This window comes from Ursus arctos, unplaced genomic scaffold (assembly GCF_023065955.2).
Source record: "Ursus arctos isolate Adak ecotype North America unplaced genomic scaffold, UrsArc2.0 scaffold_13, whole genome shotgun sequence".
Taxonomy (NCBI): domain Eukaryota; kingdom Metazoa; phylum Chordata; class Mammalia; order Carnivora; family Ursidae; genus Ursus; species Ursus arctos.
The window spans coordinates 32,501,139-32,515,652 of record NW_026622797.1 but is presented as its reverse complement, the minus strand read 5'-3'; the positions used below and the strand labels follow the sequence as shown (position 1 = coordinate 32,515,652).

Genomic DNA, 14,514 nt, shown 5'->3' with positions numbered 1-14,514 from the left:
AGGGATTATTTCAAGTTTCCATGGCTCTAAAACCATTCATAAAAGTATTACCCATTTCAGAACCTGAGTGTTTTATTGGGGGGAAAAAATGTTAGGGAATGTGTCAGTCTTTCTGGAATTCCAGTAATGCTGGCAGCACCAAACAGGCTATGTTGTCCAGCGTTTTCTACAATAGTAACAATGTGAAAGACAGTAAATCCACATTGAGAAGCCAGAAAAAAAAAAAAAATTAATCCCTATGTCTTTTTGCATATGATAGGGTACTTTGAAAACACTTGGAGGTTAATTTTTGAGATAAAGTAACTTTGGTTAGGGTAGATGTTCTTTACTTTTGCAGGGTTATAGGATGCCTTTGAGAATATGATGGAACTTATGAACCTGATCCCCAGAAATATGTATGTGCCCATGACATAATTTTGCATGTATTTCATGGGATTCATCAATCCCCTGAAGTCCAGCTATGGATCCCTGGCTTACAGGGGTTAATTGTGTCCCTGAGTGTCCTGACATCTTTACTTTGTACTTCGGCTTAGGTCAGTTACTGGCAATAAGTATTAGAAGGAAAAGAGAACTGAGATTAATTGTTGTATTATGGGAATATTCTCTTTGACCTTTGTGAGTAGTTGAGCCTAAAGCTTCCAAGTGTCATAACTCTGAATTTTTATTTGAAGATTCCACTCACTGGTGTTCTCTTTCTCAGTGTTGGAAATGCAGGGTGCCCCCATTTTGCAGCAATCTGCAAACTTAAACCACAGGACACTCTCAGTGTAATGCAAATGGTGCTGTTTCTCACATTTTGTCGTTTTCAAATAGCTATTAATTAACAGCAACGTATAATAAAAGTAAAATCACTTACCTGAACCGAATGATAGGACAAAGTTCATGCCTATTGTTCTGTTAAACTTTCATGCAGAATTGATTTCTGTCTTATTCTTTAATATCATTAATTAGTAATCATTATGGCTTGTTTTTTCTATTCTTGCCCAGTAGATGGTACTGTCAGCTTTATTTTGAAATATTCCCTTTTCAGAGTAGATCATTTAAAAAAATTTTTTTTCCAAAAATAAAGTTATTTTTAGCTCTTTACCTCTCAATTACGTTTTTGCCACTTCCTAGACTGACATTTTTAGGTGAGCACACTAGGTATAGTAAACACATGTTAGCTGGGAACCTGTATCCGAAATATGTAGTAGAAACCATTTTCACTTTCGTTAACAATTTCAGCTTTGTCAGTCTAAAAAGCTTTTAATGATTGTAGAGTACATGCATAACATTTTTTAAGGTGCCGTGTCTTCCGGGTGGAAAGAATAGTAATTTTTGCTTCAGCTTTTTCTGACTTGTAGTCTGAATGATTCAATGAATCGTTCTATTGGCATGTTGACTAAATAGACGTTTTAGATTGGGGAATGGAAGGTCTTACATTTAACTACTACATATTGGCATGCTCATCCATATTTCTGTGGAAGATCTAAAAACTTGAAGCAAAAAGTTTTATAGTCTTTTGAATCGTGAGCTTTCCAGTTTTTCAACAGCTGTCAACATTAGTGGATCCTTGATGTCATTTTATTTTATGGAAAAACAGAGGACTATGGAAAACTTAGAACTTCATGAATAGGAGAGAAAACCTAGTTGTTTCAAAGAGGATTGGGCGGGGGGGGGGGGGTCCCTGCGCATAGATAGTGGTTAAGCCTTCAACACACGCACAGTACAACCAGGCTATTGCAGAAACATAGTTGGTTTGAAGCTTGCCATGAGATGAGAGGACATTTTCAATATTTGGAGCCAAAATGTCCATGAAGTCAAAATGCCTGTAATTTTTAGTGATAGCATTGGCCTGCAGATCTCATAGACTTTACCAGTTGTTTTGGAGGACTCCGGGTGAATAGGATGGAGAATTCCAAAAAGCAATGAAAGAAAGAAGTGTAGAGCTGGGGCTCACATGGCTCACACATCAGCTTTCCTCGTGTACATCTCAGAAATATTAGGAGATGTGGGTGCAGGCCATTATTTCTGGAAGAGAGATTTCTTTCTCTTGGCCTAGGTGAACTTGGGTGAGACAAGTTGACTCCTGGGAAAACAGTAATTCTTCTTTTACTCATTTGATTACTAAGTAAATAGTAATATGAAATAAGAAAAGAAGTCCTAGCAAAACCTGGTCTTTGAAATGGTAGAGCACATGAAGTGAGCAGCAGTCAGTTCTACCAGCACAGTGTAGGGTTCGTTGGTTACCGTACTGGAAGAAGTACCTTGCTGCTTCGTTCTTTTTTCCCTTCTCCAAATCCCCAAATTAGTAAAATGCAAAGGACTTAATATTAGTAGAGGGCTCATCTGTATATATGTGCTGAAATGAACTTTTAAAGCATAATTAATTTGCTTGAAGACTATATGTGTCAGCCATGAAATGATGACCGTTTTGAGCGCTTTCGTACATGGAGCCTCTTTCTACCATGTTGTCCCTAGTTTCGGGTGAACGAGTTTGGTGCCCTGGAAGTTATCACAGATGAGAGTGAGATGGAAAACGTGAAGAAAGCAACCGCTACCACAACTTGGATGGTACCAACTGCTCAAGAAGGTAAGAATGGGTCGTCTGCAGGGCCCTTTCTTTTGAAAGTTTTGAAAGAAGAATATCTAGGTTTTATAATAGGCTGGAGCTTTGAAAATCTTGGGTGATTTTCATGTCATATGTTCTTAGGTAAATTTCTATAACAAAACTCATATGGAACCAACTTTAATATTTTAAAATAACTATAAACTGTCTTCTTTCCTAATGCCAGATCTGTAATAGCACCAGGTTAATTGGAAATTATCCAGTAAATCCAGTGTTGTAATAGCCTACCCAGGTGATTTAGCCAAAAGCCTGCCACTTTTTCTCATCTACTCCGATGGTTGTAACTAACACCTATATGCTGATGACTCCTAAATCTATATCTCCAGCCCCGACCTCTCCCCCGAGCTCCAGGCCCGTATTTCCACCTGCCTACTGGACATCTCCACCTGGATGTCCCACAGGTACCTCAAACTCCACATGTCTGAAATGCGATTCATTTTCTATTTCTTTCTCCCCTTCCCCCAAACCTGCTCTTTCTTCTGTAACCCTTATTTCAGTTGGTGGTAGCACCATCCACCCAGTGGACAAGCAAGAAATCTAGGAGTCATCCTGAATTTGTTTTCCCCCAGTCCCGTGGCCTGTTACACAGTCTCTTGGTTTTTATTTCCTAAATACATCTCAGATCTGGCTTTTTCTACTAATGATCACTGCCACTGCCTTAATGTAGGCCCTTATCAGCTCTCACCTAGAGAATCACTCTGCTTCTGATTTCACCTAATTGATCCCACACCTTGAAGTCAGAGGAACTTTTGTAGATCGCTGATCTGACACTTCGCTGATTTCTTATTGTCTCTGTAGCCGAACATACAAGGATCTGGGTGGCACGCACCCACCTGCTTGCTGTGTCTCTTTGCTCTCTGTTCTGTTCTGTCTGTACACGGTGTCCTGGTAGTGCCCGCAGCACTGAATTTCATGTAATTCTCCCAATATATCACGTGGTCCCGTGCTCCCTTGCCTTTGCTCATGCTCTTTCTTCTGGGATGCCATTTCTCTCTTTGTCCAGTTGGCAAATTCCTCTTGGCCTTCGAAACCCAGTTGAGGCTTTTATATCAGACAGTCCTTCCCTGACCTCACCCCAGGCCGAGTGAATCACTTCTTCCTCTGTACTACTTCTGGAACTTGTTCATGCCTTAATTGCATGTATCACATTTTATTATAAATATTGGTTTTCTTGCCTGTCTTTTCTTCTAGACTGTGAGCTCTCTTGGGCAAGGTCTGTACTATCATTATCAGTGTCTAGTGTAAATTGGTGCCTAATAGATGTTTGCTGAATGAATGATTAGCCTAACAAATTCAGGCAAAAGGGAGCATGAGTTCCTAAATGATTTGGATCATTATGACTTAGATCTTTTACATTAAAAGTCAAATAGGTAGTGATTTAGCCAATTTAGTAGAACGAAGCCACTCGTCAAAAGGTAAATAACATAGATAACCCTTTTTAAATTGTGTCAAAGATACATCTAGAAAATAGGATTCTGTAGGTTGACAGTTTCATCTTCTGAATTTAGCAATGAAATTTTCTTTATTTTACTTTGAACTCTGTAGAAAAAGCCTTGGATAAGCTTTTGTCTTTTCTGCAGAATATTTTTTGTTGTGTAAATGATTTGAATGGTTGCTGCCAACTCCATTCTCTTCTCCCTCCCAAGCCCTAGAGATTGGTCATTCATTCATTCAACAAACATTCTTCTTTTATTGTGTCGCTAACAAAATTATTAGAAGAAAAAGTTTCAATGTATTTTGGAATGCTTTCGGTCATGATCCTAATCGTTCTTGGTTTTTTTTCTCCTTTTCATCTTCTAGTCTTTTCAGAGAAGACTGGGATGCCTTTCAGGTTGAAGGATCCAGTGAAAGTAGAAGGGCTTCAATTCTGTGAGAACTGTTGTCAGTATGGCAATGTAGATGAGTGTCTCTCTGGAGGAAACTATTGCAGCCAGAATTGTGCCCGGCATATCAAAGACAAGTAGGTTTTTGCCCTGTTTCATCTATAAAATGGGTTTTAGAGTCCAAGGTCATGGTGCTTGGGAATACAGAGGTTCTCTGACACCTGTCACCCACTCATGCCCTTTTTTCTCCCAGAGAGTTTTCCTTTAGAGACATGTGGGCCCTGACCCCATTATTTCCATCATGTCTGATCTGAGTTGTACGCTTAAGTCTTATCTGCAAGCACAGCCTCGGCCTCTTTAGCCTTTTGATTACATTGTGTGCTCCCTGGCTGAGAGTATTTGAATTTCTCTGGGCTACATACATTTTGATGATACTGATGTGTATGGAAAAGCAGTTTTGTTTATATTTGGGGGGTTCTTTGGTAACTCCGCTAAAACTCCCCCAGTGAAACAAAGCCACCACAAATTGGGAAGCAGCTGAGTGAAGATGGCCGTGGAGAGTTGTGTAATGAGTTGCCTAGCCGCAGACCTCAGGGCAGACTGAGGAGTAGGAGACAGAGGTGTCCACTGTGGCTGACACCGCTGTGTGACCTGGCCATGTGGGGACAGTCTGACAAGTTCAGCTAATCACCATGGTGTATTTTCTCATACAAAGAAGTAACTTGACCCTTGTATTTTCATGGTGTTTCCCATGTATTTTCACCAGCACAGGCCTGAGAATTTTCTGTTTTTTTGGCCAACTTTTATTTTACAAAGTTACACTTGGCCTTTTTTCAGTTGCACTTGTCATTCTTAATAAATGCTAGATCTTTGCCTTAAAATTGCCCTGAAGGCTAAAACATCTCTAAATAATTGATTCTTTTATTAGTGTGGATGACAGATGTGAAAGACAAATCATTTTAAACTTGTTAGAGCCTGTTACACATACAGCGCTGATCCCCTTTTAAAATTAATATAGAAGCTAATTTCCTTTTTCTACCGTGAGCTGTTATACATGACAGTGGTTTCGAGTGTTCCTTAGCTGTGATACTCTGATGCCTACACGCTCCTCCTGGTGGTTACTGTTTTTCCTTTGGAGGATGATTTTTTTTTTAAGTCGCATGATAATCAACATGTAGATGTTTGATAGGTATTGTTTGCTGTCACTATTTTGGGTTTATAAACACAACAGAGATCAGAAGGAAGAAAGGGATGTAGGAGAAGACAATGAGGAAGAAGATCCTAAGTGTAGTCGGAAGAAGAAACCGAAGTTATCTCTGAAAGCCGACTCCAAGGAGGATGGAGAAGAGAGAGATGACGAGATGGTTAGTATCTCCTGTGCACCCACGAAGGAGCATGGGGGTGCTTCTTAAGAGAGTAGCTCCCCGGTCAGAGGTGGGGTTGCCCGACTTCCAGTGCTGGAGGAATGACTGTCTGTGTTACCATCAGCACGTTACCTCCCTACCCTCTTCTGGGTGTCACTGTCCACCTTTCAAAATGAGAATAATAAATAATAGTACACCTCCCTTAGGCTGAAGAAGTAGGATGTGCTGAAATTTATTACTGGAGAGAGAGGCCACAGCAAAATCTTCAATTTTGCAAATGAGTCGTCAATCCCTCTCGATAGCAAAAATGTCAATCCCATTTTGGTAAATTGCAGACAGATCTCATAAAACTATGTGAGTAGGTAGAAAATGGCAGATAAATGTCAGGTGTATTTAGGGGAAACTAATTCAGAACATGCTAATTAAAACATAAATATCTTACCCCTAACGTCTGTATTAATGGTCCTGTCTGAAAAGAGAGCTTTGAGGTCTTGAAGCCTTTCCCTTCAGATCAGTGTTGAGCCACCAGTTATTTGCTTGTCTCTCTGCTAGGAGCTGGGAACACAGGGATGTGTGGCAGCAGGAGAACAGGAGCTCTCTTCTCAGGGACATCACATTCTTTTAAGGGGACATCTAATGAACAGGAGACATGGCAGCCTGTGATAAGTGCTATGTGAGAATACAGGAGGGCACCAGGATTGGCCGACTCCTTTAAGCTGGGTTGTCAGGGAGGCTTCCCGGAGGAGGTGGCACGAGCAGTGTGATCTAGGTACTAAGAGGGAGCCAGCTTTGTAAAAGTGGGACTGGGGAGCCCCCTGGGCAATGGAATGGCTAGGGAAGAGTCCCTAAGAACCTGTGTGACATGTTTTGTTGGAGGAAATAAAGACAGTCTAGTTGAGCCTTACAGGTTAAGGGAGGGTAGACTAAGATGAAGCTGAAGAGGTCCAGGCCATGTAAGGCTTCCTGGGAAACCAGACAGGCAGGGTTTCGTTCTCTCGTGTGTGAGATGGGAAGCCGCTGGAAGGTTGACGGCAAGGGAATACGGTGATTTATTTTTTAAAGCGATAGCTCTGGTGTTGGCGTGTGAGAGCAAGAATGAAATCAGGGAAACCCACAGTTTATTGCAGTGGACTTGGTAAGAAGGCTACGGAGGATAGAAGTCACTGGATTTAGGGTAGATGTCGGAGGCAGGGTCATCAGGGCGTGTGAGGGAGAGAGAAGCATCAGGGATAACTCAGGTTTTGGCTTGAACAATTGACTGGATAATGACACTATTTATTGAGGATGGGAAGACCAGACTGGAGCACAGAATCTAGAGTCCTTTGTCGTCTGAGTTTGAGATGCTCACTAGGTATCCAAGTGGAGATCCCAGGTGGGCGCTCGGATACGTGAGTGTGGAGTCAGGGAGGAGGTCGGGGCAACGGACTGGGGAGATTTGGCAGACAGATGATATTTAAAACCCAGGGAGAGGCGTTCAGTAGAGAAGAAAAAGGAAGTGGGTTGGAGGAGATACCAGCAAAGGGACTGAGAGAGACAGGCCAGTGGGGTGTGAGGAAAACCCGAACACAGTGGTCAAGGAGCTATAAGAAGGAAGTACTCCAAGAAGGCGGGAACGGTGTCTGTGCTGTTGCAGAGTGTGATTCTTGGAAACGTTCTTATTTTGTAATGACCTCAGGCCAAAAGCAACACAGTTCTCAAATGACCTATATTCTTTCTTCCTTTAAAAGTTACGAAGTGAAATTGAAGAAAAGTACAAAAAATAATAATGCTTTCTGACAGCTCTCTAACTTTTCGTTGGTGCCAGTTTCATGAGCTTTTAAAATCATAATTTTCCTTTCTTGCTGTAGGAGAACAAACAAGATGGAAGAATCCTGAGGGGTTCGCAGAGAGCCCGAAGGAAAAGACGAGGTGATTCGTCTGTATTGAAGCAGGGTAAGTTGATGAAAGAAAGGTTTTACTTGTGGCTTTATGAAATGGTAAGTATTTCACACAGGTAGACATTTTAGTCTTAATTGTCATGTACACTAGGGTAGTGAAGGTATTATTTTGGGTTTTTCTTTGATTAAATTTTGTCAATAAAAATCAGGGTTTCGAAGAAGTACATAAGGAAAAAAATGGAAATTAGTAACTTTTGAGTAGTGTCCATGCAAACATGAAAACATCTTCCTATATTTTTCCATCAAGTAGGTTTTTTTCTACTTCTGCATTGACTAAAACCTTTGTTCTTGTTCACTTCCTAAGATTTTAAGTTTTTAACGTTTCCTCTCAGACCACAACCTCCTGATGGGGAACCTTTTTTGGTTCTGTCATCGCTCCTCAGGCAACACTTTATTTTTCTGACGAATCCAGTCCTCAGACCCTTTCCTTTTATACTTGACTGGATGGCCTTACCTCTTTGTTCGTCATGACCCTGAGGTCATTTCCACAGAGGCCTCCATGTCCTTCAGTAGGTTTTGTCTCGCCTTTTTGACCTGTCCCATCTGCCCGCCAGCCCTTCATGTTGGGTCTCTCCACAGAGGGCAGCCCCACCACCGACCTGGCCGTTCCTGTTGTCCCTGCAAACCGGGGCCGGGAAGCCAGAGCGCCTCCTCACTGCGTGAACACATTCCTTGCTCGTTCCTCTCTCAGTTCCGCAAAGACAGCCTCAGCTATTTCTGCCTGCCTCAGGCACACAGCTTAACTCTTATATTCTTGGGGGAGATGACCTTCTGTTTTACATCGCGGAGATGAGAGGGCGTAAATGTCTCACTCTGCTCTCTGCCTCACAAATGTTTTAACCTTTCTCTCCCTTCCACTTTTCTACCTTCAGGGCCCTGGCTCTTCTGGGACCTCGTTCCTTCAGTCATTTATTTTTCCCCCTTAGGTATTCACAATTTTTTTTTTCTTTTCATGGGTTCCATCTTAGCCTGCTCAAATCTCATCCCCCAAATACCTTTCCCCCAATTTTGATACCCATCAAGCTATTATCTTCTTCCTTTCATTTCTATTATTTGTTACATTAATCCAAAATAAAATTGATATTGGCTGGCTGCGTGTCTTTATCACTTAGAGATTCTTTTGCAGCTCAAAATCTGGCCCTTGCTGAACTGACGACCCCTTCCCCTCCCAAGTTAGCAGCCATTCCCTCAGCACTCCGTGCACTGGCTTCTTCTTAGTCCTCAGCTTCTTGATGCCATTTTTTGATCTCCTTGTTCCGTGATATGGTTCTATCTTGGTTTCCTGTGTTGTCTCCTTCATTTATTCTAAATTTTTCTGCTGCTTTCTTCTACCATCATGACTGGTCGTACACCACAGTTTACGCCTTAGCTTTTGCTTCTTTGGAAGAGGGACCAGAAGGAGACTGGGAAATGCCAGCCATGGGAGTAAAAGAAGAGCCTGGCATAGTAGTTGTTCCGGAAGTGAGACTTCACGAGATACATGTCTGACTTCTTAGATTTGGGAACCCTAGCCTGTTGATCTCACTTGCTTTTCAGGTTTGCCTCCTAAAGGAAAGAAAGCCTGGTGCTGGGCATCCTACCTGGAGGAGGAAAAAGCTGTGGCAGTGCCTGCGAAGCTCTTCAAGGAGGTACGGGCCCTTCTAGAAAGCATTGTCTGCATTGTCTATAAAGATTGTCTACAAGGGCAGAGGGTCTGGAATTCTGATCTGGAATTAGCATTGATGTCTCCATTGTTTCTTTAGGAAATGTGACGGGATAATTTCTCAAACGTACTGTTTTTCGTGAGCATATTTATGTGGAGGGGTATGTGCAAAGGCAGCTAACATTAATATATGCTGACCGCCCCCAGCGCCACGTGCACGGGCACATGGCGAGACACACATGCCCTTTTCTCTCGACATTTACCGGGCTTTCACTCAGTAGTTTTGAGACAGATGCCTCTACTACTGCCGGAAATCTCGTAGATAAAGGAAACCTGGCGTGACATTTCACGTCAGCATTACGGCAGTGGGAGAAGCAAACATGAGTTACTGAGGTTTATATAATATCACAACAAAAATCCAAAAGCAGGGTATTGTATTATATTAACTGTAATAAAACCATTTTGTCGTGACTTAAACGCAGAAGTACAGATACTAAGTGTGGTTCTGAGTGGGAGCTGCCAGCCTTGAGCTAAACCTGGGGTCAGGAAGCTTTTTCTGTAAAAGGGCAGATGCTACATATTTTAGACTTTGTGGGGCATCTGGTCTCAGTGGCAGCAACTCAGTTCTGTGGTTGTAGTGAAAGCAGCCATAGGCAATATATAAAGGAAGGGCTGTGGCTATATTCTTGTAAAGCATTATTTATAAAAACAGGTTGTGGGCTGGATTTGGCCCATAGAGTGTTGTCAGCTGAACCTTGTTTTAAATTATTTAATTTTATTTCATCATGGTGTGTAATAAAGCCTCCATTGATACCTTGTTACAGATGCATTCCCGTAGGCAGTTTTTAAAAGATGATGAATAGTAAATGTTCTGATGATTACATCTACATTAAGAATATTTAATTTAAACATAATTGTAGTTACCTAAGAATTTGTTCTGTATAATTATTTTCTGTAACTTTGATTCTTTGTAGAATAGGCTTTTTTACATTAAAAAAAAAGGCTTAAATACAGCTAATGACTTGAATCAGTAAAACCGTCATGTAATTCACACTGTAAAAGTACTAGAAGAATGTGAAGTATGTCCCTCAGAGCCCTGTCCTCCAGGTCCCAGATTTGCCTCTCCCAGTAATGAGTGATGACTGTTACCAGTTCCTCCTAGAAAATCGTATGTGCAGATAAGCAGTAAATATACACAGATCCCGTCCTCCCCATCTTCAGCCAAATGGTAACATGTCACACACACTGTTTTAGACTTGACTTTTTTTTTTTTAACTTAGTTTGGAAAGGATTCCATCTCAGTTCATGATTCCTTTCATCATTCTTTCATACTAATTCATAATATGACATCTTCTGTCTGTTCCATAAGTTAAGCTGCTCCCTGTGGGTTGACACATCTGTGTTAATGTGTGACACACATATGACACCCACATATACGTGTTTTGGTGAATGACCTTGTACACCTGTCATTCTGCACATACTGTGGACATCTCTGTTGGATAATTTCTTAGAAGTACTGAGACAAACACAATGTCCTGTTTGTGTAGATGCTGGGACGGGGCTCGAGGTTGTGCCAGGTTAGATCCCTGCTAGTGATGGATCTATGTGCCTGTTCCCCCAGAGCCTTGCCCACACTGTGTTACCGGACTTTCCGATCTTGACGAACCTGATTAGGGGAAATATGTTTTACTGTAATTTTACTTTGTATAACTCTCATGGGTGAGGTGGAACATCTTTTCAAATATGTGAAACATTTCCTTTTCTGTGACCTGTTAATAGTCTTTGTTCATTTCCCACTGGATTATTTGGTGGTCCTTTTCTTTTGGATTTTTAGGAATTATTTATCTATTTGGTTAGTCTTTATTTAAGAATGGCAATTATTCACATTTTAATTAGGCTTTTGGGATAAAATACTAAAACTGCTGTCATTTTGCATTTTAGTATCAGTCCTTTCCATATAACAAAAATGGGTTTAAAGTTGGCATGAAATTAGAAGGTGTGGACCCTGAGCATCAGTCTGTGTACTGTGTCCTCACTGTGGCTGAGGTAAGCCTTGCCTTGTCTTTATTTTTGCAATAAAATGGTGACTGGGGGGTTTTAATAAATGGGAAAAGTTGCCATTTGTTGAGTGTTTATTTCATACCAGGCATCGTACTTACTGTTCTGTGCATTAACTAGCTGAATCCTTATAAGAATCCTTTGCAAGTCATGTTTCTTCATTCCTGTTCTATAGATAAGGGAACTGAGGCTTAGAGAGGTTAAGTGATATATATAAGGCCACACAGCTTCAAAGTGGTACAACCGGGATTTGACCCCAGGTCCATCTGACTCCATAGCTTTGGTCATACTGTGGTTCCTTAACATAGGAAATAGACCTACAGGGGCACCTGGGTGGCTCAGTTAGTTAATAAGTGTCTGCCTTTGGCTCAGGTCATGATCCTAGAGTACTGGGATGAGCCCCGCGTCAGGCTCCCTGCTCAGTGGGGAGTCTGCTGCTCCCTCTCCCTCTGTGCCTCCCCCCACCCTGGTTGTTTTCACTCTCTCTCTCAAATAAATAAAGAAAATTAAAAAGAAAAGAAAAAGAACTAAGCCAATGGATATTTGTATATTTTTTAGTATTTCAAGGTACCTCTGTGAAATTTTTCAGGAAAAATTTTTCAGGAAAAATTGTCCAAGTCTATTTATTATATATATGTCTTAGTCTAGTATTTACTGAGAGCATTTCTTAGAATTTATTTTTTCCTCCTGTGCAGAATTTATTTTTTTCCTCCTAAGCTAGCCTCCACCTTCCTCCCTCTCTGAGCCAGGGGTATGTGTCTTTTAAAAAATTCTCCCAAAGGGGTGCCTCGGTGGCTCAGTCAGTTGGGCATCCAGCTCTTGAGCTCAACTCAGGTTATGATCTCAGGGTCATAGAATTGAGCCTCGCATCACACTCAGTGTGAAGTCGGCTTGAGATTCTCTCCCCCTGTCCCTCCCCACACTCCCGTGCCCTCTATCTCTAAAAGAAAATAAAGTCTTTAAAAATTCCCCCCGAAAGAATAATGTGATCTCTTGTGTATTAGCTTTAGTTATCATAGTATTGTTTTAGTGACTTAGTGAATTTGTAAGAAGCTTGGCTCCTGTGGAACACAGTAACATCTGATGGATGGTGATGATGATGGTAAATAATGATTTACAGTTACATAGAGAGGACCACGGGACAGATGCTGAGCTGAGTGCTTTCCATGTATTAGCTCATCTTAGTTCTCTAAACAATTGAGGAAGCATTGTGAAGAAGCAGGTGCAGTAAGACTGCTTTTGAGAAGTTTAGCTGCAAAAAAGAAGGGGATCTTTTTAAGGGGTGTGTGTGTGTGTGTGTGTGTGTGTTGTGTGTTGTGTGTGTGTTTCAACTCCTGGTTTTGAAGGAGATATATTTTAGTTTGTCTAGCTTTTTATTATAACAGTAATGTTTGCTCATCATGAAAACTTCAACTAGTATAAGAATATACATTATAGGGGGCACCTGGGTAGCGCAGTCGTTAAGCGTCTGCCTTCAGCTCAGGGCGTGATCCCGGCGTTCCGGGATCGAGTCCCACATCGGGCTCCTCTGCTGGGAGCCTGCTTCTTCCTCTCCCACTCCCCTGCTGTGCTCCCTCTCTCACTGGCTGTCTCTCTGTCACATAAATAAATAAAATCTTAAAAAAAAAAAGAATATACATTATAAAAAATAAAAGTCCTCTATCACACCCCTTGCTTTTCCTTATTCCTGATCCCAGAGATAATGACCCTTATGCATTCACTGTGTTCCACCCAGATGTTTTCTCTGCTTGTAAAAATATATATACATATATTTTTCTCTTTTTTACATATAAATGGTATAATACACAATTTTTGGATCTTGCTTTTATGACAGTGTATCTTATATTTTATATACATATTATTTTTAAGCATTGGGTGGTGTTCCATTTTACTAATTTGCTGTAATTCATTTAATTTTCTCTCATTGACGAACAAATGAGCGGTCTTCACTTTCTCATCATTCTCATTATCACAAACAGTGCCCTTGTGAGCATGATTAAAATTTAAATATTTGGTGCATACTGCTACTTATTGTTTCAAAAGAGTTTACCAGTTGTTACATTCTTACCAAGAGTATGGGGGAATTTGTTTGCCTAGGCCTGAGAGATAGTCTTTATTTACTTTTCTTTTTCTTCCCTTCCTCTTCCTTTTTTTTTTTTTTTTTTAATAACGGGAAGAGACTGGAGAATGAATTCTGAAAAAGCAACTAGGGAGCAGAGGATTGGAGGGCTCAGAGAGAGCAGATAATCGATAAGGAAGGGCTAGGGGAAGATGAGCTCCAGAGTATATGCTTAGCCAGGAGCAGGAATCTGTTCTTGGGTTCTAACAGGGTGGAGGGCGTGGGGGTGGGTGTGCACATGCCCCGGCAGGTTTGCTGGTTTGGAGGCAGATGCGCGAGGGAGCTTCTTTACCACAGTGAGTAGATCATTGAGAGTGACGTTGGAGGTTGTGGGCATGGTAGCTGAAGGAGAGGGAGGAGGATTTGAAAAGGCTGTTGCGAAGAATGGGGGTGGAACCGGACACGGCCATCTAGTAGGATCACTACACAGCAGGGAGCGTCCACTCTGCAGGTGCATTTGGTTCTCATTATTTGCCGTAGTTGAATCCTATAAATAGCAAACCCTGCACCACTGCTTCTAGGGGAAGTACAGGATTAGCTTTTGGTCACAGCTTTTCTGTCACCTGATCGATATTTAACCTTATGTGTATTTCTGTTTCATGACGTCTTATTTAATTTTTTTATTTATTTAATTTATTTATTTTTTAAATTTATTTATTTAATTAATTTTTTTAAAATTAATTTTTTAAAATTAAATTTAAAAAATAAATTTTTAAAAATTAATTAATTTTAATTTATTTAATTTTTTAATTTATTTAATTAATTCCTGTTGATTCATTAACACGGAACTCTTGGCCAACAGCATTGTAACTTAAGCCTGATGAAGCTTATCTAACACGCGTCTTCTCCATGAGGCACATGACAGCCTTCTTACACTTGGGGACGCTAGCCAGTCCTTCAGCACTGTGCTTGGAGGCCATTTTAAATAGCAAAATCACCAACAGAAAGCACAGACTTGAAAAA

At 41.0% G+C, this 14,514-nt stretch overlaps 1 protein-coding gene across 8 annotated transcripts in view; it reads left to right on the top strand.

The window, feature by feature from the left end:
- L3MBTL3 (L3MBTL histone methyl-lysine binding protein 3) overlaps window positions 1-14,514 on the top strand; it is a 111,842-nt gene that overhangs the window by 27,336 nt on the left and 69,992 nt on the right. For 4 of the 8 annotated variants that reach the window (XM_026504788.3, XM_048225979.1, XM_048225978.2 and 1 more), the window contains exons 4-10: window positions 2,461-2,572; window positions 2,935-3,009; window positions 4,409-4,568; window positions 5,663-5,795; window positions 7,643-7,727; window positions 9,269-9,360; window positions 11,316-11,420. In XM_026504788.3, the coding sequence (XP_026360573.2) occupies window positions 2,461-2,572; window positions 2,935-3,009; window positions 4,409-4,568; window positions 5,663-5,795; window positions 7,643-7,727; window positions 9,269-9,360; window positions 11,316-11,420 (762 nt within the window). The remainder of the gene's footprint in view (window positions 1-2,460; window positions 2,573-2,934; window positions 3,010-4,408; window positions 4,569-5,662; window positions 5,796-7,642; window positions 7,728-9,268; window positions 9,361-11,315; window positions 11,421-14,514) is intronic. The other 4 variants (XM_048225982.1, XM_048225981.2, XM_048225980.2 and 1 more) reach the window with 1 other exon arrangement.